This window comes from Chlamydotis macqueenii, chromosome 6 (assembly GCF_036417535.1).
Source record: "Chlamydotis macqueenii isolate bChlMac1 chromosome 6, bChlMac1.mat, whole genome shotgun sequence".
Lineage (NCBI taxonomy): Eukaryota > Metazoa > Chordata > Aves > Otidiformes > Otididae > Chlamydotis > Chlamydotis macqueenii.
The window spans coordinates 29,606,132-29,631,520 of record NC_141561.1 but is presented as its reverse complement, the minus strand read 5'-3'; the positions used below and the strand labels follow the sequence as shown (position 1 = coordinate 29,631,520).

Here is a 25,389-nt window from a genome sequence, read left to right as displayed (position 1 = left end):
TTACTTGAGAATGTGTCACTAATGTATTATTGTGGTGTTTCCTTAGTTGAGAACATCGATACTTGTTTAAAGAAAGAATCTGCTTGTGTCTTGCAGAAATTGTTTTCTGTCATAGCGATTTGCCCTATCAATGGTGCTTAGAAAAGAAATCAGAAGTTGACTACTATGATTTCCCCTCCTCAAATATTAAATAGGTGGCTGGATTTCTAACAAGTTAAATGGGAAGGGTTTCTTTTGCATCACGCATTAGCTGACACGAGTAGCACTATATGTGAACTTTGTTAATTGTTATAATGTATTAGCTCTCATTTTTCTTGGAGAAGAGTGGAAGTGACATGAGATTAGATGACATCAAGTCTGGGATATACGATATTTTAGAATGCCTGTTTGTTTCTTTGTTTTGGAAGTAAGAGGCCTGCTGTCAGGCGCAGCTCTGCCTGCGGTTCTCCTCTCTTCGGGGCCGGGGAGCTGCCAGGGCCTCATTAAGCGGGGCCTGGAGCAGGGCCAGGTGTTCGGGGCAGGGGAGCCTCCCCGTTCTCTCCCAGCGAAGAGAAGCTGTTCCAAAAAGGAGGGGAAGAAAGGAAAGACTGCTTTACCCATCAGCTGCTGTGTTTTATTGTTCAGGGGTTAGCTGAGTTCTTGGAAATAAACGTAGGCCGTAACTTCTGGTAGCTGTTGTAAAAGTTGAGTGTGTTCCCTCCTGTCCCTGCCTGTTTCCTTTGCGTTAGCGAGACAGTCACCGTAACAGGGCGTTCAAAGGTCTTCCCGTACTCTTAGCAAAATCAGCTTCTCTTGTGCTATATTCTAAATCAAATGACAAACAACATACGTTAAAGAAGTAAACATCGCTGCCTTAGAAGAATATGATCTAGTTTTCACATTTCCTATTCTTTACAAGCTGTAAACTATTTCCTAAAAATAAATATTTCAATCCGTTCCTTTTCTTAAACTAGAAACTATGGAAGAAATAATTTCTCAAAGGCATAAAGTTATTTTTCCACTAATGTTTAAAAGTATATTCTCTACATCAGTTAAGGGGCAAAGTCAGGTAATTTTTAAGTCTTCTGAAATATTCAGTAGTTGAGGCAACTGTATATTAAGAGATCAAAAAAGAACACTTTCTGAAATGAAGTTCTGCTATAGACAGAAGGATTTTCAACTTTGATGCCACTTTTTTTTCCTTTCTGTATTTAACCTGTGATTTTGATCTGGCTGAGATTTAAGGCTTTCTAAAAAACACGGTAGTTCTGAGCAGCGCCAATATAAAGAGCTTTTCATGTGCTGCATGTTTTGAACAACTAAGATGCAAAACTGTGCCCTGGGATATCTGTGCGAAGACAACCCAGAGTAATTTAGTGTGGCTGAGCCATTGTAATGTGAATCGATTGTAGGAATGGACTGCGTGAACGTGTTTCTTGGATGTGTCTGAGTCAGTCTCTTCTGTTTTGCTCTTGTCTTTTTTACCCAAAACTGCCCAAAAAATTGGCGGGGGGAAACACGAAAATAAGTTAAAACCTGCTGCCAGCCAGGACTGTCAGCTGTAAGAGGTACTGTTTGTTCATGTTAGCTGTCTTGTTTTGCAAATTTGCAAAACCAAGTATTTTCCAGACTTTTCTTTAGAAATTAGTCTCCTCATCAGTTTGGTAGTTTATCTAGGCAAATGATGGCATTCTTAGCACAGCTGTGGAAACTGCTTCTACCTGAAGAAATAAATGGTGGCTTTTGTTGATGGCTGTACTGAGTATATGGCAAAATTTACACAGTGCTGTTTTCTGTTTTGAGAGCAGGACCTGATAATGAGTCAGAATATTCATAAAACTAACACATGGCCCCTCAGACTCCGCAGGACTTGCCATTTCAGCAAAACCCCTTTGTGGAGATGCGGTAGGCAGACTGTCCTGCAGTTTGCTCTTTGAGACTTGTAGTTCTCTCTTTGTATATCAGGGAGTATGTCTTGAAGATGTTAGTTACTGTTTTTCAGATGTGGGCCTTATTTAATCTTGTGGAAGTGCTCTTGAATGAAATAAATCATAATGAAGGAGACTGTGTGCTGGTGAAACACTGCTGTTTGTACAGCTGCGGATCAGTTAATAGAGACGTAGAGAAGCAGGCCAGAATGGGGATCTGAATAGTCCTGTATTGTCTGAAAACCATACACACCCTAGGTTGGCTGGGTTGACTATGGAGGGAAGCAGCCTGTCCCACACTGTGGCATTGTTAATCCTTTTCTGGGAGCAGGCAATGCAAGGGCAGGACTGCGGAGTGCTTACAGTTAGCTTTTAAAACAACATTTGTTTTACAATGCAGATAAATTGTCTGTGTTGTCTGAAAGAAAATGTGCTACTTGCTTGCTTTTTCCAAGGGATTTAGAATTACTGTAAGGATGGCACAAACTGATGTTGAGTCAGTGCGTTGGTACTGTCTCGTGCTAGTAAGTCTTAGGCATATAGGGAGACAGAAGAGTAGAGAGGGATGAACACTGAGTAGTTGGCTGGCACATCAACGTAGAGCTTGAGCTAGAGGGAGTGGATTACAATTTCTTGTAGAATATTGATTTAATTTTTAGGGGGTGCTAGCCTCAGAGGGGAAGCACGTGCTGATGACTGTTGCTCTCTGTAGAGTTCTTTTACAAGAAGTAGTAGTTCTGCAAGTGTTTAAAACAATGTAGTCAAAAGATAAAAACGGGAAATTTTACAGAGACAAGCTGAAAACCTCAGATTTTTCCCTCCAGTATGGAAAGGTAAGTTGCTTGGAATATTTAGAATGTTAATACTACAGATGTTCAAAAGTTATTGCTAGCAGTATGCAGGAGAAGTATTAATGACCACTGCAGCTTGTTTGTTTAGTAATGCTAGAATGGGTGAAGTACAAAATAAAATGAAAAATCATCATAGAAATTTTTTCCTGTTGGCTTTTTTTCCCCTAAGCTTGAAAATGACATATCTTTCACACTATCTCAGAATATCTGACAGTTCATAAGGTTGTAGCTTTCCTTGATGTAATCTAAATCATGCTGCAGGTCCTTAGAGCCATTTTTTGTGACCTGGGAACTCTACAGCCGTAGGTCCTGCGTGGAATTTTTATACCTAAAAGTATCTGAGATAGTTAGAAGGAAGTAATTTCATTGAAGTTTTGCTCTTTTTCCACAAAACATCCCCAAGTGAGCAGTTATTTCCTTGAACTTGTTTAGATCACGGGGAAAAAAAAGTTTTAAAGATTCTGAATAATTACGATGTGAGTCATCCCTAGTTGAAGTTAGGCAGACAAGTATATGTGGCATTTTTCTGTGCCTTGATGTCATGCCAGAAATGTGTAATCAAATTTGCATGTCTGGATTTGCATTTAGTAACTAAAGCTCCATGTATATAATTTACAAAGTAATTTTTGTTTAGATATTTGATTTAAGAATTTATACAACAATTCAACAGTTGTTACTGCTGTTGATGCTAGTCTCTTGTAGCTGCTTGCAGGTTAGATATTGATACTGCTTGAACTTTTTGTCAGACCTGAACTTCCTGTCATAGGACATCCATCAGAAATTCCAGATACTCCCTCACTTATGGTGTTTAAAAATGAAGTATTATTATTCAAGAAGAAGAATTATAATAACTTCTTACACATTGGTCAAGTGACAATGGCAACTCAAACCTTTTCATTGCACTTTCCCCACTAGTGACTGTCAGATTCCTCGTTGCAATGTATGAACTTTATAGGGACTCCAGATAATTGGCAGCTGAGGCTATTTTGAGTGTTAAGGCCCAGGTCTCTAGAAGGGAAATACAGATGTGCGTTCTAGCTAGTATTTTTCAAATATGGCCTGGATAATACAAATAAATTGCTGTCCCTGTATGTTTCCCTCCATTATTTATTTTCTTTTCAGAGAGAGAATTCATACTGTCCCCGTTTTCCTATTCTAGAATTCTTTGAGAGGTGTGCCAAGGAAGCCCAAGTCTGTAGGGTCAGCTAGGAAATGGTTTTTCTTGCACTCGTAGGAACCAAGCCATCTGTCAGCTATAGCAGAAACTTGCCATAAGAACTCGAGACAGTATTATTTGATGTATTGGTACTTGTTTTCATTTATGTGAACTGGAGGATGAAGGGCTGAATCTCCAGGGCATAATGATGATGTTAGTACATAACCAGATTGCTGTTTGGAAATGAAGGCTTGCAAGGATCCTGTGAATGCTGGCAATTGTGCCTGCCTCAGCAATCGTCAGTTGCTGTCTTACCTTGCACAGTACTCCTGCCACTTCATTCAGGCCAGGAAGGTGCAATAAATATCAGAAGCTCACCTTGGAACTGAGGGATGCCTTCTGCAAACTCAAGAAAGGATTAGACAAGAGCCAGATGTTATTTTTCAGAGTAGAGGCCAGACCAGAGAATCTCTCAGGAATTTTCATTGTTTTTTCTTCCATGTGTTTTTGGCAATGAGAATACAATGGAGAACTGATACATTTTGATGGAATGTTTAATTTTTGCTTGAATGTTATAATGGTAGTTACAATTTGTAGTGGCACCTGAAATGATCTTTTGGTTGTTCTTGCTTCCATAAAGCTGAATTTCATCCAGAACAGTGGAACCAATGAACAGATTTCACAATGATCTGTCGTTCATCTCTGGATGGCTGTATAAAAAATATAAGCCAGTGGTGCCTTTACTCTAGTCTTCTGTCTTTTCCTGCAGGTAAAACAGCCCTGGATTAGTTTACAGTCTCCATAGCGCTTTTTTTTTAGTTATTAGTAGTATTATTTTCTGAGAATTTGAATCAAGGGTACACAAGTATTTCTACAAATTGCATCCAGGTAGTTAGGCAGAGTCGGTAGGCAGTAGATACAGTAAAATGTTACAAAATACTCTGGATGCAGCGTAGTGAGTCGAAGAACTAGGTTACTAGAGAAGTCTCCTGCGAAGGGTGGAATTCTGACTCTGCTAAAATATGTGGCAAAACTGCCACTGACTTTAATAAGGTCAACCCTTGGGTTGTAAAGGGGCTTGAATAAATACCTCGCGTAATTCTTTTCTTGTTCTAATGACATTTCACACAGGCTTTTGGGTGCAGATGTCATGATATTGATTGTTTTATTTGTTTTCAGAACTGCAAAGGTAGTTGAATTTATCTGAGTCTGTGTGGTCTTCATAAGAGCAAATTCTGTGGCAGATGTCCGTGCTAGTCTTTGCAAGCTTTGTAGGGGAGAGAAGCACCTTATAAAAAGCAAGATAGACATGGCATTTTGTTCCATCTGGAATCAGAGTGTGTTGCAGCAAGGAAGCTTCAAGAGCTGCGGTTGCTATAGTGATGCTTGCAGTGATGTTTTTCAGTACTTTTTTTTTTTTTTTTCCTTGAGCACAGATAAAAAGTAAAGCTTAAGAAAATAAAAATTGACAGCGTCAAACTCATTTAACTTTAAATGGTGGCTTGTGTGGAATCTTTGAAATCAATTTGTGCATATCAAGAAAACTATAAAATGAAAAGAATGTTCTGTTCATCCTACTGCCCAGAATAAGTTTTGTTTTTTTAATAGACAAATTTTTTGATTCTTTTAAGATACTGCTTGTGCCAGCATGAGATTAGTGTTAGTGGATGCTTCAGCAGAAGATGAGGGTGTGCGTGAGTAGATCCTATGTGATTCAATTGTTTGTCGTGCTTTACAAACAGACACTGCTGTGAGTAGCTTATGTCTGATTTTAGATTAAAACACAGCAAGACATTGTGTGTTACACTTCTTCCATTTCCTCTCCTGTTCCATTGCAACTGTTCTTCTGGTTGGGAAGCCGGGCTGACTGTGCTGAAGAGGAGCAGAGAGACCTCTGCAGTGTTTCTCAGCCTCTGCCTGACATAATCTCTGACTCTAACACTGCTCTTTGGCCCTTGACTGGAATTTAACAACTTTAGTGCAGTTTAAGTAAAGTGTAACTGGTTATGGGTGTGTACTAAAAAGTTGTAGAAGTGAGAAATGTGGATTAGATCTGGTGATAGAACAAGCTCTGGCAGAACTGAGAGCATCCTGCTTGCCAGAGCTCCTCTGAGAGCTGCTGTGCTGGTATTAAGTAGGAGGCACTTCTAAGTAATGTTTCTTTCCCCTATAAATCTCTTGTGTCTAATAAGCAACTGTTCTTTCTGTTGAAGTAGTTCTGGTGTCCCTCGCCTCTGCCCAGCATGCTTTCATTGAACTCTTAAGAAATTAATATCCATGAGGTCCTTACTTTTCTTTCAAATTTGGTTGAAAATAGCAAGTAAGCAGTGTTTTATTCTGGGAGTAGAGGAGGACAGAACCTAAAAAAAAAAAGCTTTTGCTGTCTCACCATGTGGTGTGTCTGTGTTATAGAGCAGACCTGGCTAAGGAGGGGACTGCAAATTTTTTGTGTGGGTAGAAGCAAACCAGTGTGGGAGAAGTCTCCACTGCCGTCACTCTTACTGCAGCACTGAGCCCGTCAGTTGGTGAATGCATACAGGCCCAAGCTGTGAGCGTTCTGTTTGTGGGTTTGGTTAGCAGGCTCACCGGGGGTCACCAACGGGATCTTCCACAGTGGGTGCTTGCGCCGTTTGCGTTACTGTAGCCCTCTGAGGTCTCTAGCATGTCCTCACCTTCCTTCCCCCTAATCCTGGAGTTACACAAGTGTTATCCCAAGAAATGAGAGGACGTTACTTCACCTGTACAGGGACGTTGATAAATGCTTTGTGTAGTAGGCAACGTGACGATAACTGGGACAGTTTTGATATTTCTTATTTTAATATTTTTGATGCATCCTTGGATGAAAGCATGAGTTGGTTCCTGTCCCAGTTTATTTATAGTCAGAATAAAGACACTATGATGACTCAGGGTAAAAAATGCCAAAGGGTGGAGATCGGGTCACAGGCTGAAGAATGCCGAAGATAGGCACAGTGGAGCCATGTAGTGCGTCAGCTTAATGTGCTACTGTGGGAGTTTTGTTGATACTTTTTAATGGTTAAAAAAGGGGGAACTCATTTCTTCATTGTGGGTATATATTGTGGTATAAATGCATTTCAGCACAAGCTTGGATGAAGAGAAGAGAGTGACTTTGTGACTTGGCAGCTGCTTGTAGGAACCATGCTCTACGTATAGAGAGTGACCTAGAAAAGGTGGTGTGGTGCTGATGGGAGAAACTGGCATCTGCTATCAAATACTTTGTCGGGGGAGCGGGCAAGGAAATAAGCAGATTGGAAAAAAAAAAAAAATCAGTGAGAAACTGATTGCCATAGGACTTTGAAAGGAAAGATGGGAAGTATCGTGAAGTTAAGCATTAAGGGGAGAAACAGCAAGACAGACAGAGAACCTTACTGCTTTACAGGTGCAAAAGGGACATCAAAGGGAGCGTAATAATGAACTCTGCGCTAGGGAAAACCTGCTGATGACTTTAAGTGTTGTGAGACAGATTCTCCACTCACTGTTTCAGTAGCTTTTAAAATCCAAATACTGCTATTATAAGGATGGTATTTTACGAGTAAACTCTACTCAGTGTATTCAGAGATTGCTGAATTTCATCATACTTATTATCTGTGTATTTCAGATACAAGTTAGTCATTTTTCAAAGCCTATGAACCGGCATGCCTTGTTAACATTTTTATGTAAAGTTGAAAATACCCTCAAACATATAGAAAAAACAATGCTTTTTATTTAGGACTTTGTTTACATTTTTTTCTTTGCTTCCTTGTTTGACTTTGTGTTGAACCGAAAGAGCTTGAGCTGAAGGGAATGGTGGCTTTCTGCTGAAAGACTTCCTTCTGTGGTTTATGTACACATTCATTGGGTAGAGAAAGCTTAGTTGTCTGAATTAAATTCCTTATTTTTCATACATAGTATTCTCCTTTCCCTCCGTAACTGGCGGTCACTGGGTTGCTGTCAGTGGTGGGGACAATTGCACATTTCCTCTGTTGAACTTTCTTCATTTTCGTTTGCTATTACCCTACAAAGATAACTTGGTCTGTGTCTTTGGTTTTTTTATTTTGTTTTCTGTTCTCCTCTTTACAGAGAAGAGACTTACTCTGCCAACATTTTCATTATTTTACTTCCAATTTTGCGCTGATACCCATGTCATACATCCTTATGATCCAGTGTTCTCAGAGAACACTTACGTAATACAAATCAGAGGGAAAGGGTTACTGAAGCTGAAGGGTAACTGAAGCAGCTGGAGCTGCTTTTTTCTCCTCTGAAATCCAGCTGATTCTGTTATTGGGAGCTTCTTCACTATAATTTCTCTTAGTGTTTTCTGGGTAGTACAGTGACTGGGTAACATTAAAACCCACATAAATCAAAGTATTTCCTGTTTCCATCCTCATTGTCCTCTTGTGACATGCAACTATGATTTAGAAAAAACGAGAGGTAATGGAAAATACAGCTCTTAAAGAAGCCAAAGAAGGTGTGAATGAACTTGTGTGTAGATCCTCTTAGCAGTCTTTACTTGGGTGGATGGATAGGGAGAACGATTTCAAGAGCTTTTTATGTAAGGGTAAAAAAAGCTTGCAAACCTGAAAGGTTTACCTTTCAGTATTATGGGATAGAGACAGTAAGCAAGATTTAGAGAGTAACTGTGTTATAAACAAAGAAGCTGAAGATAAAACTATGGTAAGCTTATTTTCTTTAACTACTCTGCCTCATTCAGAGCCTTTGAAAACTGTGACTGGCTGTTGTTTCATCTCCTACAGGGGATGTTCAAAGACCTTTAAATCCCCAGAAGGTGAGGGAAAGAAGACAGAGGCAAGTAGGGGAGGAATAATCTATCTAATCTAAAAGCTTTCTGGAAAGCCGTGCTTTGAATAACTGGTGTGTATTTATACTTCTGTAGATGCCCCTAGGCAGTTGGTCCTCTCTTGGCTGGCTGTGAAATTCTGACTTCGGCTTCCTCCTCTGAGATACAGAGGCCAAATCAATTGCTGGAAACTGCGATCGAGACGATCCGGTTTTTCTCCCTGTACAGGATTCAATATATCAAATTATGTAGACCAAGCCAATGTTAGTCAAAGCAAACCATATGCAGCAAAAAAAAAAAAAAAAAAAGCTGTTTCTGTACTTCTGATAATGAGATACAGCTCTACTGTCTGCTGAAATTCCTTATTTTGCCAGCTTCCCAAGGGATGAACTCAATTGGTTACTAGTCTTGTGTTTGCTTCAGTGTCATCTGAAAGGAGTGGTTTTACCAGATAAGTGAATCACTACTGTAATTTCCTTCCACATGTGAATTTTCTTTATAGTTGTCTCAAGTTGGAGTGGTGCAAACATTCTCCCATTACCAGGAGTGCGACTCATAAAGATGTTGAAAGAACATGATGCTGCAGTGTTAGTAAGATATTTGTAGAAAACTAAAGACGATTCCCATTTTTTGGTAAGCGATGCTGTAAACACTTCAGTATCTCGTTAAATGCTGGGTTCTGCTGCTTTCCTGTTTGGTAGTAGCTCAGTCAGTAGTCAGAACAGTAATTCTTTCTCATATTCTTAAGGAGGAAGGTGTTTGGGCATAACAAACTGTTTGAACACTCTTTAGTAACACAAGCACTTATTTAATTGAGGGCTATTGGAAGTTTATATTTTTCAAATTTTTCTACACTTGAGCTGGAAAGCTATTTGAAAATGTTTTGAAGATAAACTTGTAACTTCCAAATTGTTCAATTCTTCTCATTCTGTGATTTTATCCTAGCATCTCATAGGACATGAATTTTGGCATCAGTTTAGTTTTGAGTAAGATTTAGGGAGAAGATTGAAAAGTCAAACCTTCACTGTGCAGCGTCCTTGGCTCTGAATGGCTGTGTTCTGCAATTCTCTTAACTTCTTCATTTTGTTACGTTTTACTGTAAATGCAGTTTATAATTTAAAGTTTTTCTAAAACTGCATGCAACTTATATTCCATGAGTTCAATTTTTAATGTATAATAAATAAAATAATAAAATCACTTTATCCTGCCATTCCCTGCTCTCTGGCAACAATGGAGTATTCCTGAAAGCCCTTTCCAAGTAAGCTAGCTGTCTGCAGGCTATGGTAATCAGCTGTAATGGCACATAGGCAGCTGGTTTGCTAATCCTTTGATTGCAGTATTAGTTTGTCTCAGAGATTCTGAAAACCTGTCTGATCCTGTAAACGTGTTTAGTGAATATTGTAGAATAAATTATACTTTGCCTGAAGTCTCTCAAACACATGTTCAGGTTGAGTTGTGTATTTTCATGGTGCTTGTGGGTTTTTCCCTTTTTTGATAGCTGTGTTTATGTTAAAAGAAAAAAAAAAGAGACATGTCTGTTCTAAAACTGTTTAGCAAAAGAATTGGACTTAAATTCATTTAACATTGGAAGGATTTGTATTTTAATCACTAGAAATTGTTTTTATCTGGCTTATCACCACATCAGGTAATTCAAGCTTGGATCAGGATCTCTTGTTCAGAGAGAGATTGCAAATAGGACTTCCATTATACAAATCTGTTAAAAAGAATGGAAAACCTACTTTGTATGTATGTATGACTTATTTAAAATATCCAGTATTCTGTACAACACTGTGTTTTTGATAGAGAAACGTAACTGTAATAATGAGTTTAAACATTACTGGTTTTCCATTTTATAATTTAATTTTCATGAATTAGAGACAGTTTTCCAGAAAATAAGTACATGAATTAATAAGCCTAATCTAAATTTCTTTAAAGCTGCTATTTAAATGTTTACTGCAAGTTATATTGCTTTCTAATGTTTCTAGTTCAAATTAAAGAGAAAAACCAACTACTTTAGTTCATAAATAATAACATTCTCAGTAGTGGCTGACCTAGTACTTGATCATGTTTCTTTTTTCTAGAGACACCAAACCCAACTAACTAGTATTTGTTCCGTATCCCTGTAATAGATGTATATGTATATACCACGTTCTGCTTTTGAAAGAATAAAGTCTTTCAGAAAAGGTGAAAATGTAGAGGAAAAAACCTCTTTACTGGTCAATTCTGCCATTGTGAAGCTTCATATTTTTTTTTTTAACTTGTTAGATGAGATTTGTCTTCCTTACTAGTCCCAAATGCCAAGATGCTATTTGTGCTTATTTCCTGCCCGTAAAGCATGTCTGATTCAGAACAAGTGCGAACTCCCAAAAATCATGAAGCGCTTATTGTATCTGCGTCTGTGGTCGAGAGCTGCTCTGTGCGTGGGGAGGCCTCTGCACAGCTCACCCCTGGAACAGCTGGCTGCGCGTTAGGCTCACTGCTGACCCCGGGAACCTGATGTTTTCTGCTGACACTACCTGTTGGGTCTTGTGAGATGTTTTAGCCTGCGCTACCTGGGGTATATATGTAGGGTGAAGAGGTAAGATGGTCGTCTTAGCATAATTGTAGTTGTTGCCCTCAGGTGTGTAATGCAAAATGTTAAGTAAGTTGATTACAGCCTTTTCTTGGAGTGTCTCTATTTTGGGAGTGCCCTTTTCCATGTTTCCTGTTATTAGCATCAACAAAGATCGTTAAAAGCAATCCTGCTGTTTCAGATGATTTTTGTTTTGTTTCCTGCCTTGTCCCCAAAAGTTTGTTTCTTTGAGATATTATACTTCAGTACATGAAAGCCAGTCCTTGAAACAAGTGTGCTCAGTAATGTGGGCTTGTCTGCATGTACCAACCATACCCTGTCTAACTGCAGGAGTTTAGAAACTAGAAGTTAATGAAGAGCTTGTCTTGACTAGACACTGATTTTTCTGACTATACAGAGTTTGGGAAAGTTGGCTTATATCACCTTCTTAGCTGATGAAGTTGGTACAACAAAGATTTAAATGGGAAAGAATAAATGCATAAAGAAAAGACAGGAATAGATTTTAAATAGTTCAGTGCTGTGCCCGTACATTTCTAGCAAGTTAAGCACTGTGGCACCGACAAGTGTATGAACAGTGACCTCTGTCCGACGGGCTGATGCCCTTGAAGTCTAGCAGAAGCAAAAGTCAATATTTTCTGGTTTTTCCCAGTTCAGCAAACACCCATAAATACCTTTAGCTCACAATTCTTTCCATACCTTCTCTCAGTTAAGGAACAGAGTAGGAGTGTTTGAAGTGGGTCCTGAGTTCCTGCAGCAGCCCGCAATCTCTTACTGGTCCTTGATAAACTCTGTCCTCTGCCTGAATTGGCTTTCACCTTGCGTTGGCGAAATTCAGGTGCCTAGGGAGCTGTCCTGTTGACCATGCTCTTGACTCAAGATAATAATGGTTTGTGGGATATTCTGTGACATACCAAAAAATGCCTTCAAGATGAAGACTTGATGTTTTTGAACTTAAACATGTATTCTTTGAGGAATTGTGAAAAGGTGACAGGCTTAATACCCTCATAAAGCGTGTCAGGGTGGAAGCTAGTTTCTGCCTTTTGCTCCTCTTGTTGTTTTTTTTTCAGTTTAAGATTTCCAGAGCCAAATAGATGCTTCTGTAGTCAATCAAAAGATAATATAATGTGTATTACAGAGGGCAAAATATGATTACAACTTTGGAACTTAATTTCCTTGTAGCTTCAGATCACAGAATGTTTGCCAGTTTTCAAATGTTTCAGCACATTTCTGGTAATGTAAGCCTCCAAAAAATGTTTATAGGAAGCATGATTGTAATATACTGTAAAAGACAGCCTGTATGGGTACTATCTTTCTCTAAATTTAAGCTACTGAGAAGTTTTCAAGAAAATGTTTGAGTGATATACGCAGTGGAAATGGCATCCTTGCTTGCTAGAAAAGTGAGTATATTACATGTGTTAGGGGAATATTCAGTAACGGACATTTTTTTCAAGGGAATGTAAAGTAGACTCTGAAATAATCGATTTTGCTCTGGGAAGTTCATTACATTTGAGTTGGGGATGAAATATCACATCATTAGTTTGCTTTACTGTTGCTTTTGCTGCAGAGTTTCCTGTGTTATTCTATGCAGATACTTCACTTTGACAGCCCAGATAAACAAAAGCCAGATGTTCATACCCGGAAAAAAAAATCCCTGAACTTCAGTCTAGGGCGAGAAGATAAAGAATTCAGGCTTTTTCAGTTCTGTGAATAGACGCTGGCCACTGGAAAAGATTATTTGTGACTAAGGCTGTGATGATTTCTCTTCTGACATAATTACTAAACAGTAACATGAACATAGTTATTTTTTTGGAGACATAGTTGTTTAGGAAGTTAATAATATTAAAAAAAATGGAAAAATGCTAGATTTGTTTAAATCCTGTAATATACATATTCATGCTATCAGAAAGTTAAGTATAGGCTGGGATTTTTCCAGGAGACCTGAAAAAGTTGGATGTCCAAAACCCCATCGAGTCAGTGAAAGCCAGCTACTTCCTTCCCGTGTTTTTCCAGAAATCTGGGCTTAAATTATGTTTAGCCTTGAGTTAGAGTAATACTTAAATAAAGTAAAAATGCATGGTATACATTAAAGCTGGCTTACAAAATACTTTTTGTTGAAAATGTGTAATTTTCTTTTGCCCAACATCATGAGTCTGTGAGTAGATTCTTTCTGAGCTGATTCAACTATGTGTAAAGACTGGAATTCCTGTTTGCTCATGGAGTGAAAGAAGCAATAATTTTATCTTGAGACAAGAAGACGGTGCAAACCAGGCAATGTGATTTGAAGCAACAAAGATGCTTTCTGCCATGTGAACTCCCACAGAAAATCATTGTCTTCAACTTGAATAAAGTTGTGGAAGCTCTGAGATTATTGAAATAAACCCAAGCATTGGAGTCAATAGTAAATATTTTTGTTTTATACACACTGATGTGTTGAGATTAGATTCTCCCTTAAGTGAGTGTTAAACATACTCCGTGATTTGACGCTTCTGTGGTATTTAATGGTTTAATTGTGTAAGTTTTATGCTAATTTACTTCTGCTTTCCAGTACTTGAGCTTGACAGCTTTTTCAGAAGGCTTTTTGAGTATGCTTGGATCCTTGCATTTCCGCATAAAATGCGCTGGCTGGTTTTTACTTGAATATGGAATATGCGGTTTTTGGAAATAGCTGTAAGCCAGCTATAAGTTGAAGTCTGATGACAAAGATGAGTATTTTAAAGCTAACAGAGTGAATGCTAAAATGCTGTGACATTTTACTATTTTTACAACATTAAAAAACTTCAAAACCTGCTGTAATCTCTTGCCGCAAAGCCTTTAACTGTTCCTTAAGTGTAAAGTTGTGTGATAAAATGTCAGTCCTGCGTAATAATTGAACTAAGATAATGTTATCATTTTTTAACATACCAGATTGGATTTTTCACTGCTAGCAGGTATCTATTTAGAAATTTAATATTGGACAGATAACCTTCCTTTACTACCTATTTGTTACATGCTTTTTGTTTTAATTCTGTCCTGTTAAAAATCAGTGGTAATTTAGCATAGCGGAAAAAGATGGAAGGAAGAAACCTGCTGAACTAGGCAGACTTATATAATAAAAACAAATGTCCTAACTGTGTACCAGCTGAACACAGCTATAAAACAATGTTAAGGAAAATGCTGAATCATTGAGGGAGGTAGATTATTTTTCTGGTTTAGATGTATATATTCCGGAGGAAATCTCGAAAGATGGGGGAAGGTCCGATTAGTGGCCAAAGTAGAAGCAGTTAAAGGCCAGCTTGCTAGGGCTCTAGTTGAGACTTCAGGACGCTTGTTTTTAATTCTGTACTTTGTCATTCTCTGACCCTTTGCTAGGTCAGTGTGATGTGTCCTTATTACAGATTCAGCTTGAATCTTTTCCCATATCAACTGAAAAATGCCTCAGCCTCTTGATGTAAACAGTTAACTCTGTTGGTTCAGATTTGCTTGAAATTCCTGAATTTTGTCCCAGTAGATTTTCTGCCAGAACACGGGTGTTGCTAGCTCTCTTGCCACTTATCTTGGGCTGTTACTGGATGAATGCAATTTTGACTCTGTGGTAATGCCTGATTCAGATGAGGTTTGCACAGCCAGGTGTTCTGCTTGTCCTCAGAAACATTTAGAAGGTTAGGAAATAAGGCAGTGACATGGTTTATGAGCAGTAAGCTCAGGTATTTTTGCATAAAATCTGGCAGTGTTTGGGGACTACATAATTTGTCAGCTGCTGGCAATAAATCTCTGCCATCCCGTTGCTCTCCTGAATGGCTTCTCTCACTTAAGCTGAGTTCTTCTAAGGTAACACTTTTTTTGAGAGTAAATTTTCGGGAAAGGAGAACAAGGCTTACACAAAAGAATTTGAATTCACAGCTTACTTTTTGTGCACTCCATCCTTCTCTGTTTGCATTCATTCTAATTTATGAAATTCCTGTATAGTGGATGCATCTGCACAGGGGCATATAACACTAGTGGGTTGCAAGGACGGCATGTGTCGATGGCCTGGTGGCAGCGGGGCTGTGCTAAGAGGGTCAGCACATCCCAGGCGGGGCTGAGAAGAGGGCACAGTCCGTGTGCCGCAGGGGTGCGAGACCGTCCTGCCTGGGTGGGAAGCGAAGTGTGAACCTGGTGCACAACATGCGAGATACAACACAGCTGCCACACGATCTAGTTCTATTTCATTCGTTCAGTGCTAACAGACCACTGGTATTTCAGAATGAAGCAGAAACGCCAAGATACTAAAGTACTGTTGAAGACTACACAACAGGAAAAGGTTGGCGTCTCTGGCACTGCTGATAGTGTTTGTCAACGGACAACACTGTATTAGAAAGGGAGTAAGGAGAGGAAAAAGATATTTCAAATTTACTTTCTTCCTTTAAGGTTAGATTGAGGAGAAGGAAAGACTGAAGTATATCCATGTACAGAAAAAGACAGTCTCATCCTATTTTGATGGAAAAGGGTCTTCTAATGAACATAAATGATTTAGTCATCTGCATGTGCAGTCACTTAATCACTTTGAAATGGGTATCAGTGCTAGCAGTCATTTTAGTTTTGGCACTAGTTCTCAGTCAAAGCCTGGCTCTCTGTAATTGCCAGCATTTAAAACTGCGATGTTACACAGCAAACGCAGACAAAACCAAAATAACTTTTGTTGATGAAGGCTAAGGACATCCAGTACTGTGAACAGACTATTCCAGACTTTAACACTGAGTATAAACTGTAAGGGGTTTATTGTCAAAATATATTTTACAGTATATCCTGAGATAGATAATTTGCCTTATAAAGTATAGGAGGAGCTTTAATGTTCGTGATGTTTAATTCCTTTCCTTTTCTTAGAAGGAGAGGAAAGCTTATGACAGATGTAAATTTCTGAAGCTTTTTTCTTTACTTTCCTGCCTCCCTCCTGGAAGTTCCTATTGTATTCTCTTGTGCAAATTTCCGTTCTTTCTTATTCATGTCTTTAAAATATTAATCTAGTGATTGTGTTTGTGGAGCCCACCTGGAGGACTTCTACGTAGACGTTTGTTTTACAGCAATAGGCTGTGGTGTTCCTCTGACCGAGCACTCCCTGGCTGTGTGTTGCACTCTGCTGCTTCTGACCTCTTGCTCAAAAAGTCCCCGGGCCGTTTTTGGTTGGTTTAGACCTTCATGCTGTCATGCCCAATCCTTAAGAAGGCAATTTATTTCTCTTCTTGACCAGTCAGTGCAGATATCTGCTGTGCAGTTGGTTAAACATGCTGCAAAGCAGGGTACTGGAATAGTAAACACATAGAAGATTACCAGTAGTTCAGCTTTTTTCCTCCCACTCTAAGTTAGTATTAAGGATGGTCTGTCTGTGGAAGAATGACTTCTTTGACAAGACGTCTGCTTGTGATATATTTTTATATAAGTGTGTACACATTTAGAAATATTTGTAATTAAAACCTCGGAGGAGAAAAAGATGAAAAAAGCAGCAGCAGAGTGCTTGCTAAGTGATGATTTCTTCAAGATTCTGTTTCTCTGTACATGACACCAGAATTCAGCTGTCACTAGTTGAAGGGATATACTCAAAGGAGCCTCCTGATGTACATTACTTTAATCGCCTTCCCTTTAAAGGTTTGCATTATGAAGACGTGCTATCTCACAACCCTGCCTTGAGGGTGGTGATGTTTCCCTGTATTGTGTAAATAAAAGGAGCTGACAGGGCCAAAAGAGAACAGGTTTTGCTTTTATGACTGTTCTGATGAAAATCTCACTAATTCAAAGTACAAGTTACAGAAAAAAACCTTAATCTTTTAAAGATCCGTTGTAGCCTAATGAGGTTCCCAATTGAATCTGTGGTGCCTTGTATTTAAAGAAATCCCATTTCAGGCAAACAAATGCTCACAAACCGTTTTAATTTTGTGTCTTTTTTCAAGTCTTCACCTATGTGGTCATGGAGGCAGTTGGACATAATTACCAACACAGTACCCATGTATGAGGACTGTGATGCAAGTCTAGTCTTGTAGGTTTTGTGCAGTTTTTTCTTCTGACTGTTATCTCAGATTCTTGTATTCGTGACTGTTGCATCACAAAATGTATTGCCTGACATTAATGGCAAAGTGACAAATGTTTATTTCTTTATACATTTTTAGTCTTGGCGGTTAGAACCTGGAGTAGAATAATCCTTTGTAGCATTTGAGTAACATTTGAGTTCTTTTCCTCCCTTTCCCCCTCCCTTTGCACTTGATGCAAATTCCTTGTACTGCATTGAATAGATGTGAGGTCAGGAAGCGCCGGTTAAGCACTAATGGAACCGATTTCCTATGCTATTAATGAAAACGTGACTCATGTTCTAAGGATTTGTAGTTGGATTCCTGTAACTTTTGGGTTGGTTTTTTTTTTTTTGGTAATTGTTTTCAGTAATTATGTTTTCCTAGAATACAAAATGGTGGTGGAAGAATTAGTATATTAAAAATAGCAACAGCATATTCATTTGTTTAAACTCATCCTAGCATGGGCTGAATTGTATATTCGTACCACACGAGATTTCTGACACAGACAGGAGGCACACTTGTAGTTTTCTTTTGATCTTTGCTGTCTAGAAATATCTGTAGTGGGGAACGAAATCAAATATTCAAATAGTAAACAGATCTCAGGGTGTTTTTGTAGCGAACCACTACAAACATCCTGCATTCAGGTATTTGTGTGAATCGCTTCTCTGTTCCCGAGCAGTTGGAAATAGCAGTGCAGTTATAGGCAGAAAATACTGAAAACACCAATGTAGTATTTTTCCTATAATAACTTTTTTTTCAGCTTTTTTTTTGTTGTTGTTGATAGCAGAACTGATAAATGCTACGATTGTAATCATATCGAAACCTGAGCCGTATACCGAAAGGAAATTCCTGAAGCCCTGGTGCTTTTTCTTGAGGCTGTGTAGTGGCGTGGGGCTGAACTCCGTGCCCCACAGAGCACTGGCAGCAACTGAGCCACAGGATGGACTTGGGAAACCGTGGGCAATTCCCTGCTCCTTTATGATTTCAGGAAAGTAATTTAACGTAGTCTGTTTCTCCATTCTCCTTTCAGAATATGACAGTAAGGTTTCTCAATCTGCTTCAGGTTAAGTCTGTTAATGTGCGTGTGGTGATCAGACGCACCAGTAACGGCAGCCAAGCAGGCAGGGAAGCTAAGAACATTTAATGTTTCTTAGATTACTTCTTGAAGCACCCATACTCAATTGTAATGCTGCTCATGTTTTAAGCATATTTTTGAAACTGGACAGTAAAATGTATTTTTATATAAAGATTGGTGTAAAATGGGCTGGAGAGCAACAGAACTCATCTTTATTTTTTTTTTTTCTGGTTTGTGATAGGGAAGTGAAGAGTTTGCCCTGCTCTCACGGGTTTTTCCCTTGGTAGAACTTCTGGGGATGGTGCCTTCCCTTCATGTCTTTGTTGGAAATCTCTGCGGGATGAGAGGACGGAAGTTTGAGTTCATTTTATTATTTTTATTGAATTACTTTAACATAGTTAGTCTGGTACACAAGTTCAAGAGGAATGGGAAGCAGGCATTTTGTTATAAATCCTTCATGATTTGTTGTTGAAGTCTTACTTTTTTTCCTTTTCAATGTCAGCCTATCTGTTGGTACTAGTTGTCTGTACTAGCAAATTTTTCAGTGGCATATGACATGTAAGCGTTCTATTGCCATTTGTTTGTTTCAAAATCTCTCTCATAGTCTTTCATTAAAGGTAAATTAGAAAAGACCTGAATGTATAATGAGTTCTAAGTGATGAACAAGTATAGCTTACTATGAAATTTACCTTATAAAAATAATAAAAGTATCAAAAGTTCTTTTCTTACTTCTTACGTATTGTGGAAGAAATAAATAGATGTTTTCCAGTTTTGGAGATAGCCTTTAATATGACTTTCTCCTTTTCATAGTCATAATTTACATATTTCTAAAATTACACTTTTGTCACATGCTGATTTAATCAGATAATTGCATTTAAGAACAGTGAACTCTCCAGAGTTGTCCACGCCGAACTGCCCATCAAAAAAAAGAAGCTGCTCATTTGGTTCAGTAGATTTATAGTCTTTGAGGGAATACGTGCATCTTGGGCAGTTTTTTGTTTGTCGGACTTTAGACCTAATGATGAAAGAGTGATAGACTTACACATTTAGAGAGAAACTGCAATCCGAATTCATTTTAATGATTGCACTGCAGTTGTTTCTGGGATGGTATCATATGTGTTGCTGTTGGCTCCCATGATGACTGAAGACTGACAAGAGGTAATCCTTGAGGAACACATGTAAATCCAAACAAGCAACAGTATTTTACCCTGAAGGGTAAGATTTCTGTTGAAATCGGAAAGTTTAGAACAGGCACCCCAGGACTTCTATGTGTTTTTGTAGTAGTATCTCCGTTTCTTTTGGGGAAGGTTTAAGGCATACTCATCTAGGCTGGAGGTTGCTTTCGAAGTCTAACTTAGAGGTATTCCAACACTAGAAGTTTTTAGAGCTGACTAGTTTCCACTGCCTGGAAGAAGGAAACCTTACTGCCAAATTCCCAGAGCAAGAATGTGCCAAAATCATGCAAAGAAATTGAAGTGGCTAGAAATTGAACAGAATCTATTCCATTGTTCTTCGAGACAATTTCTGGACATCTGAATGCCCTACCCATTTTTCTTCGGCATTACAGCTTCAACAATGAGCCTACAGAGGCCATAGAGAAAAGTAAAGTTGCTTTTGTTATGTGTCCCCTGTTCTCCAGATGTTCCATGCCATCGGGGAAGGGGTGGGGGTCAGCAGAGTACTGCAGTGGGTACTGCTCCCACCGGGGTTGTGCTACTCTGAGTTGTAATCGAAGCAGGAATGTGCGGGGATCAGCATGAAAACTCTAGTTGTTGGGTTAGTAACCTTTATTTTTTGTTGGAAGAGTTTCCCACTGAGATCATTTAACGTGAAATTGTGGCAAGTTAACTTGCGTTTTTATTAGTTTGCTAGAAAACTGACCAAGACAGACACTCAGGTTGCTAGCAGTGGGCGTTTTACTTTCTCGTGCTTGCCCCTTCCTCCCCTCTGCAGGTATTCTGATAGGGCAATACATTTTTTTTTAAATCAGGAAAGCCTGTGGTAGCAACTGTTGTTTTCTGTAGTATATGGTTGGACAGCATCTAGCACGATGGTTAACAACTCTTCTTTTTTTCAAGTATCTTCTGCATGTTCTTGCCTCTCAACCTTGATCCTAAGAGATTTATAGAAAGAGAACAGAAAGACCGAAAAAGTAGGCAGTTAAAGCTATCTGTCTCCCTGGAGAACAGATATGATACATGTAACTGTATTTCTGCATAGAGAGCAGAAACAAAAGGATTTTTTCCTTTTTCTTCTGTTAGTTCAGAGGTTAAAAGATTTAAAAAAAAAAAAACCAACCAAAAACCCAAACCTATTGAGGTATTATGAAAGTGGACTTTCCTGGAATTACTTTTTTTTTTTTTTTTTTTTTTTTTACCCACAGATTTTTGATAAGAAAACCAAATCTGTGTGGCTGTTTTATAAATTCGGTTCTTTTAAATTTATTTTTCACAATAAAGGCAAATTATGAAAGGGCTTATCTTGCAGCAGTTTGAGCATTCTGTAAACAACCAACATCTCAGATGACCTTAGTCCCAGTCAGCGATCACATGCAACTGATTTTAAAAGCTTGTAGTGTGACTAGGAGCAGATATGTCCTATTTCACAAGGCTATATAATTCTTCCCGTTCTCTCTTGAACATTATAGTTCCGTGATAATTTTTTCTCCTTTTGATTTTTGAAAAGTCAGCTCCAGTTCTGTTATGGCAGCGGAGTACTGCCGTTTCATACGTTGTTTCTTGGCCAGTGCCGTGTCATGGAGTGGAGAATACAGGACAGATGCTTCACGCCTGACATACTCAGCTGTTCCTGAGAATAAAACTACTACGTGCGACTGGCAAGTACTGCTTGTGGCAGCATATGCTAGCTGTTAATGTGTGACCCTTTTGTCCTGAGTAACTCAACTAACTCTACTCATTCACAAAGAAAAATAATTAGATATTTCATTTAGGCAACTGAGTTTCTGACTATCAAGCCACAGCTTTATAATAAATGCATTTATCACTTCAAAACTAGTTCCAGATGGAAAGTGTTAATTGTACGCTGACCAGTGGGTGAGTAGCATGGACTGCCAGCAGGTTATAGAGTATGTGGAGCTGCAAGAGATTGAATTACAGTGGCTTAAGAAGTTCCTGTCTCCTCAGCTGAGAGTTTTACACACCCGGCCAGACCACTAAAAAATAAGCTAAGTTGTGCTATTTTAATTACTGCTGCCACAGAATGAACTGGGAGTCAGTGACGGACTGCTTTTCTGGATGTTGCAGCTATTGATGATTGTCTCAGCATAAGAAAATTTTAAATTTTGACTTTTAGAAGTGAGACATGTATGAGTTTCTTGGTGTGTCTTCCTGTTACCCAGTCATCTGTACTGGGGACACAATGAAACACCATTTTTGCAGCAAGTCTGCCTTGCTGAAACATGGCTTCGTTGGGGCCAGTGCTGCAGAATGATCAAATAAATAAATCCTCAGTGACAAGGTATTTTGTACATAGACAGTACCTTTAATAATTTACAATTACATATGCTATAATTTTATTTTAAGTTCAAAATCTGTTTTCCCAAGAGACCACTCTGCTCCACCTTGCATCTTTCGCTACCAGTGCTTGCATGGGAGTTAAAGAACGGGATGAAATCTAGTTGTTGAGATATGTAGTACAAATTCTTACTGCAGCTGAGTGTTTGCTAAGCTGTACCACGGAATAATACTTATTAAGCGCCTTGTAATTGCACACCTAGCTTTCTGTGCATTTTATAAAATCATTCAAGGGAAGAATGAAAATATTTTAAGTATCATATTCACTGAAAACATAGGATTTATTTATGCTAGACTCAATGCCTTTCTAAAGAAGTTATTGTTTGAATGTGTTTACTCTTTCTAAAGAAAAGATGACAACATAGTTCTTTTAATGAGGTGATATAAACAAAAAACCAATAATCATATGGGTAAAACATAGGTGTTCTGAAGGTATTGTATCTTTGAAGTTTATTGATATACTGATTTTTAAAATATTTAATGTGAGTGGTTTTGATTTTGTTGTAGTAAAAAATCCCAAAGATTTTTCAGGTGATCATGGATTTTTATTTTTATGCTCTCTTTGTATGTTTTATAATGTTCCTGCCAGACATTCCACAGGGAGACTTTACACACAGTGTTGCTTTTGTTTACAGGCAGTGTTTCCTAGAACTGCTGGTCAATCGTATTGGTTTTGCTCTGCCATTAGTATTTCTGTTGGTGGCCATTAATGAAATTGTGTGGAAGAACCGAAGGTGATAGGTTGCTGAGCAAAAATAATTTAATGTCAGTGCAACGGCTGGATAACATGTAGAAAAAAAGGGATAGGTCAATAGAGAGTGGAAAAAACCCTCTGAATTAGGGAGACACTGGGTCGGATGGCAGTCTGAAAAAGATCGTCTTGGTTTAGGATCTGGAAACAAATAAGTAACTCATGTGGTTGCTGAAGAAACCAGCTAACAGTTGCATAACTTATGTTTGAGGACAGATGATGCAGATGATGATGCAGCCTATGCAGTAAAGTTTTTTATTCTGCACCTGTGAATTTCAAACATTTGCACATTCATTTTGAAACGTCTGCTCATTTTTTTTTATTCATTTATTAATTTTTAAAAATTCATTTTTATTTCTGGCTGTTGGAGTACAATTTAAAGAACAGATACATGTAATTCAGGATGATTTTGAATGTAGGTTTCCATAAGACCTTAATAATACTTTTATTAAAGTTAATATCTTATGCATAAAATCACTGAAAGAAATACTTTTCTTTCTTTGTCTAAAGCTACGCAGAGTGAGGAGCGGCTGTGTGCATTTAAGGACCCCTATCAGCAGGACCATGGAATCAGTGAGAGCCGAATCTCCCAGGAGAATGGCACAATTCTGTGCATGAAAGGTAGTACCTGCTATGGACTTTGGGAAAAAACACGAGAAGGAGACATACATCTTGTAAAACAAGGTATTTAACATTTCAGTAGTTGCGTGCAGTAGTTTTGCTACTCCTTTCACTTTTTTTGTAATCTAGCCAGACGATACGAAGATGCCTAGCTGCAAAGCTAGACATTTTGTTTGTGCATTGTACAAATGCGTAATTTTAAACTTGCCATTTAGCAATTTTAAGTATGAAGAGAAAGTTTGTTTGAAATAAGTGATTTCTAAAAGAGACCAAAGAGATCAGTGCATAGTCAGAGGAAAAAACCACTCAAATTGCTTATTACTTACGATGTCCAGAGAAAGATTACTTTTTTGAATATATCTCAGTATATGTATTGATGTAATGATAAATTTAAAAATAAGTGTCTCATTAAGTAAAAATGTGTGTTTATATTGATTGGATTTTTGTTTACAAAGGAAATTTCAGCTATAGTACAAAACTGTCATGTATCGCTAACTCAATTTGCTGCTATTCTGCAGGGAGAGTGGTGGCAGGGAGGAGTGAAGGGTCTCACAGTTGCTGGAGATGTGTTTTGATTGTCATTCTCGGGGACTCTGTTCTTGGTTATTTGGATACAAGTTAATGTAGTATAAAGCTGAATGAAAACTGAATTTAAAAATGGACAAACATCCTGTGCAGTTGTACTCAATGTTGCCATTTCATGTTTGATCTGGTAATCTGCTGAAAGAAGCAGTCTGCTCACCTCTGCCCTTGCGCTGCCTCTTTCCCTTCCAGGCATTTGTGCATAAACAACATTTAACTGCCATTGACCATGCTTGGCAAGGACCAGTTGCTGCAGGGAGAAGGGGCCTGCATTAACCAGGAAAGAAGTTGTGATCCTGTAGAAGAGTCCAGTGATGTTGGCAATGAGGAAGGACAGAATTCTTAGAAATTATGCAAGAAGCACCAAACTGTAAATGCAGTCTCGTGGCCTAGCTCTAATGAAAGGACTAGGTCACAATTTCAACTAGACTGTGGGCCAGAGAGTGGTAATACTGTCTGTAGCATCAGAGAAATAGGGAATGGCATACTTGTGCTTAGAAGGCTCAAGAATTCAGGTTTTGTCATAATGAGGTTGACAGCTGGATACCTCTGATGTTGGCCTTCCTAGCTGCTCATATTTCTTCTCCTTGGTTGTGGTAAATTCTGAAAGAAATTATTCAATTTTTCATTTGAAAAGTGGTAGTGAAATCAGCAAGCAAATTATGCTAACAGTTTTTGCCCCGCTCTGTAACACTCAAGTAGGCAATGTATGGATTTCTCTAGGTTTGTTTAATTGTCCATGCAACAGAATTAGTTTTATGCCTCCTTTCGAAAGAATTCTTTAATTCACCTCTTTTTACAGGTTGCTGGTCTCATATAGGAGACCCACAGGAGTGTCACTTTGAGGAGTGCATAGTTACAACCACGCCTTCCTTGATTCAGAATGGAACATACCGCTTCTGCTGCTGTAGTACGGACTTGTGTAATGTCAACTTCACAGAAAATTTTCCACCTCCTGACCCTACTGATACAACACCTTACAGTAAGTCAGATGTTTCCAACTGTCATTTCATGGTTTAAGTAATTTAGAGAAAGATCCTTCTTTCATGGTACTGTAAAATGCAAAACCTGTGACCTTTCTATTTACATGCAACAGAAACAGCAAACAGAACAGAGCTTTTCCGTGGGAAATTTATCACATTTATATATTCTACAGTGCTCTGCAAAGAACAGGTTAAATGCTTACAAGATAATTGTTTGTATAGGTAACTGCTGAATGCAGATTACATTTTCCAAAATGGTCTCTAATCTTGAGTGCTTTAGTATTTGGATGCCCAATTTCAGGAGTCTGTGGGGATATTCAGGAGGATTTAGAATTCTGTTAAAAACTGACCAGTAAGGTCATTAACATTCTGGTTCCTTTGAAAAGTCTAGCCTGTCTGTTCAGTCATGGTGTTCTGGTTTTGTTAGTGAGGGGGGGCCTAAGGTGGTAGCTTCTGTAGGAAACTGCTAGAAGTCGCTCCCCTTTGTTCAGTGGACTCGGCCGGGCCTAGGGCGGACCCGCTGCTGGCCAAGGCCGAGCCAAT

At 38.6% G+C, this 25,389-nt stretch overlaps 1 protein-coding gene across 2 annotated transcripts in view; it reads left to right on the top strand.

The window, feature by feature from the left end:
• The window catches only part of BMPR2 (bone morphogenetic protein receptor type 2), a 101,581-nt gene that overhangs the window by 29,272 nt on the left and 46,920 nt on the right, over positions 1–25,389 (top strand). For both annotated transcript variants that reach the window (XM_086751439.1, XM_086751440.1), the window contains exons 2-3: positions 23,171–23,344; positions 24,666–24,845. In XM_086751439.1, the coding sequence (XP_086607565.1) occupies positions 23,171–23,344; positions 24,666–24,845 (354 nt within the window). The remainder of the gene's footprint in view (positions 1–23,170; positions 23,345–24,665; positions 24,846–25,389) is intronic.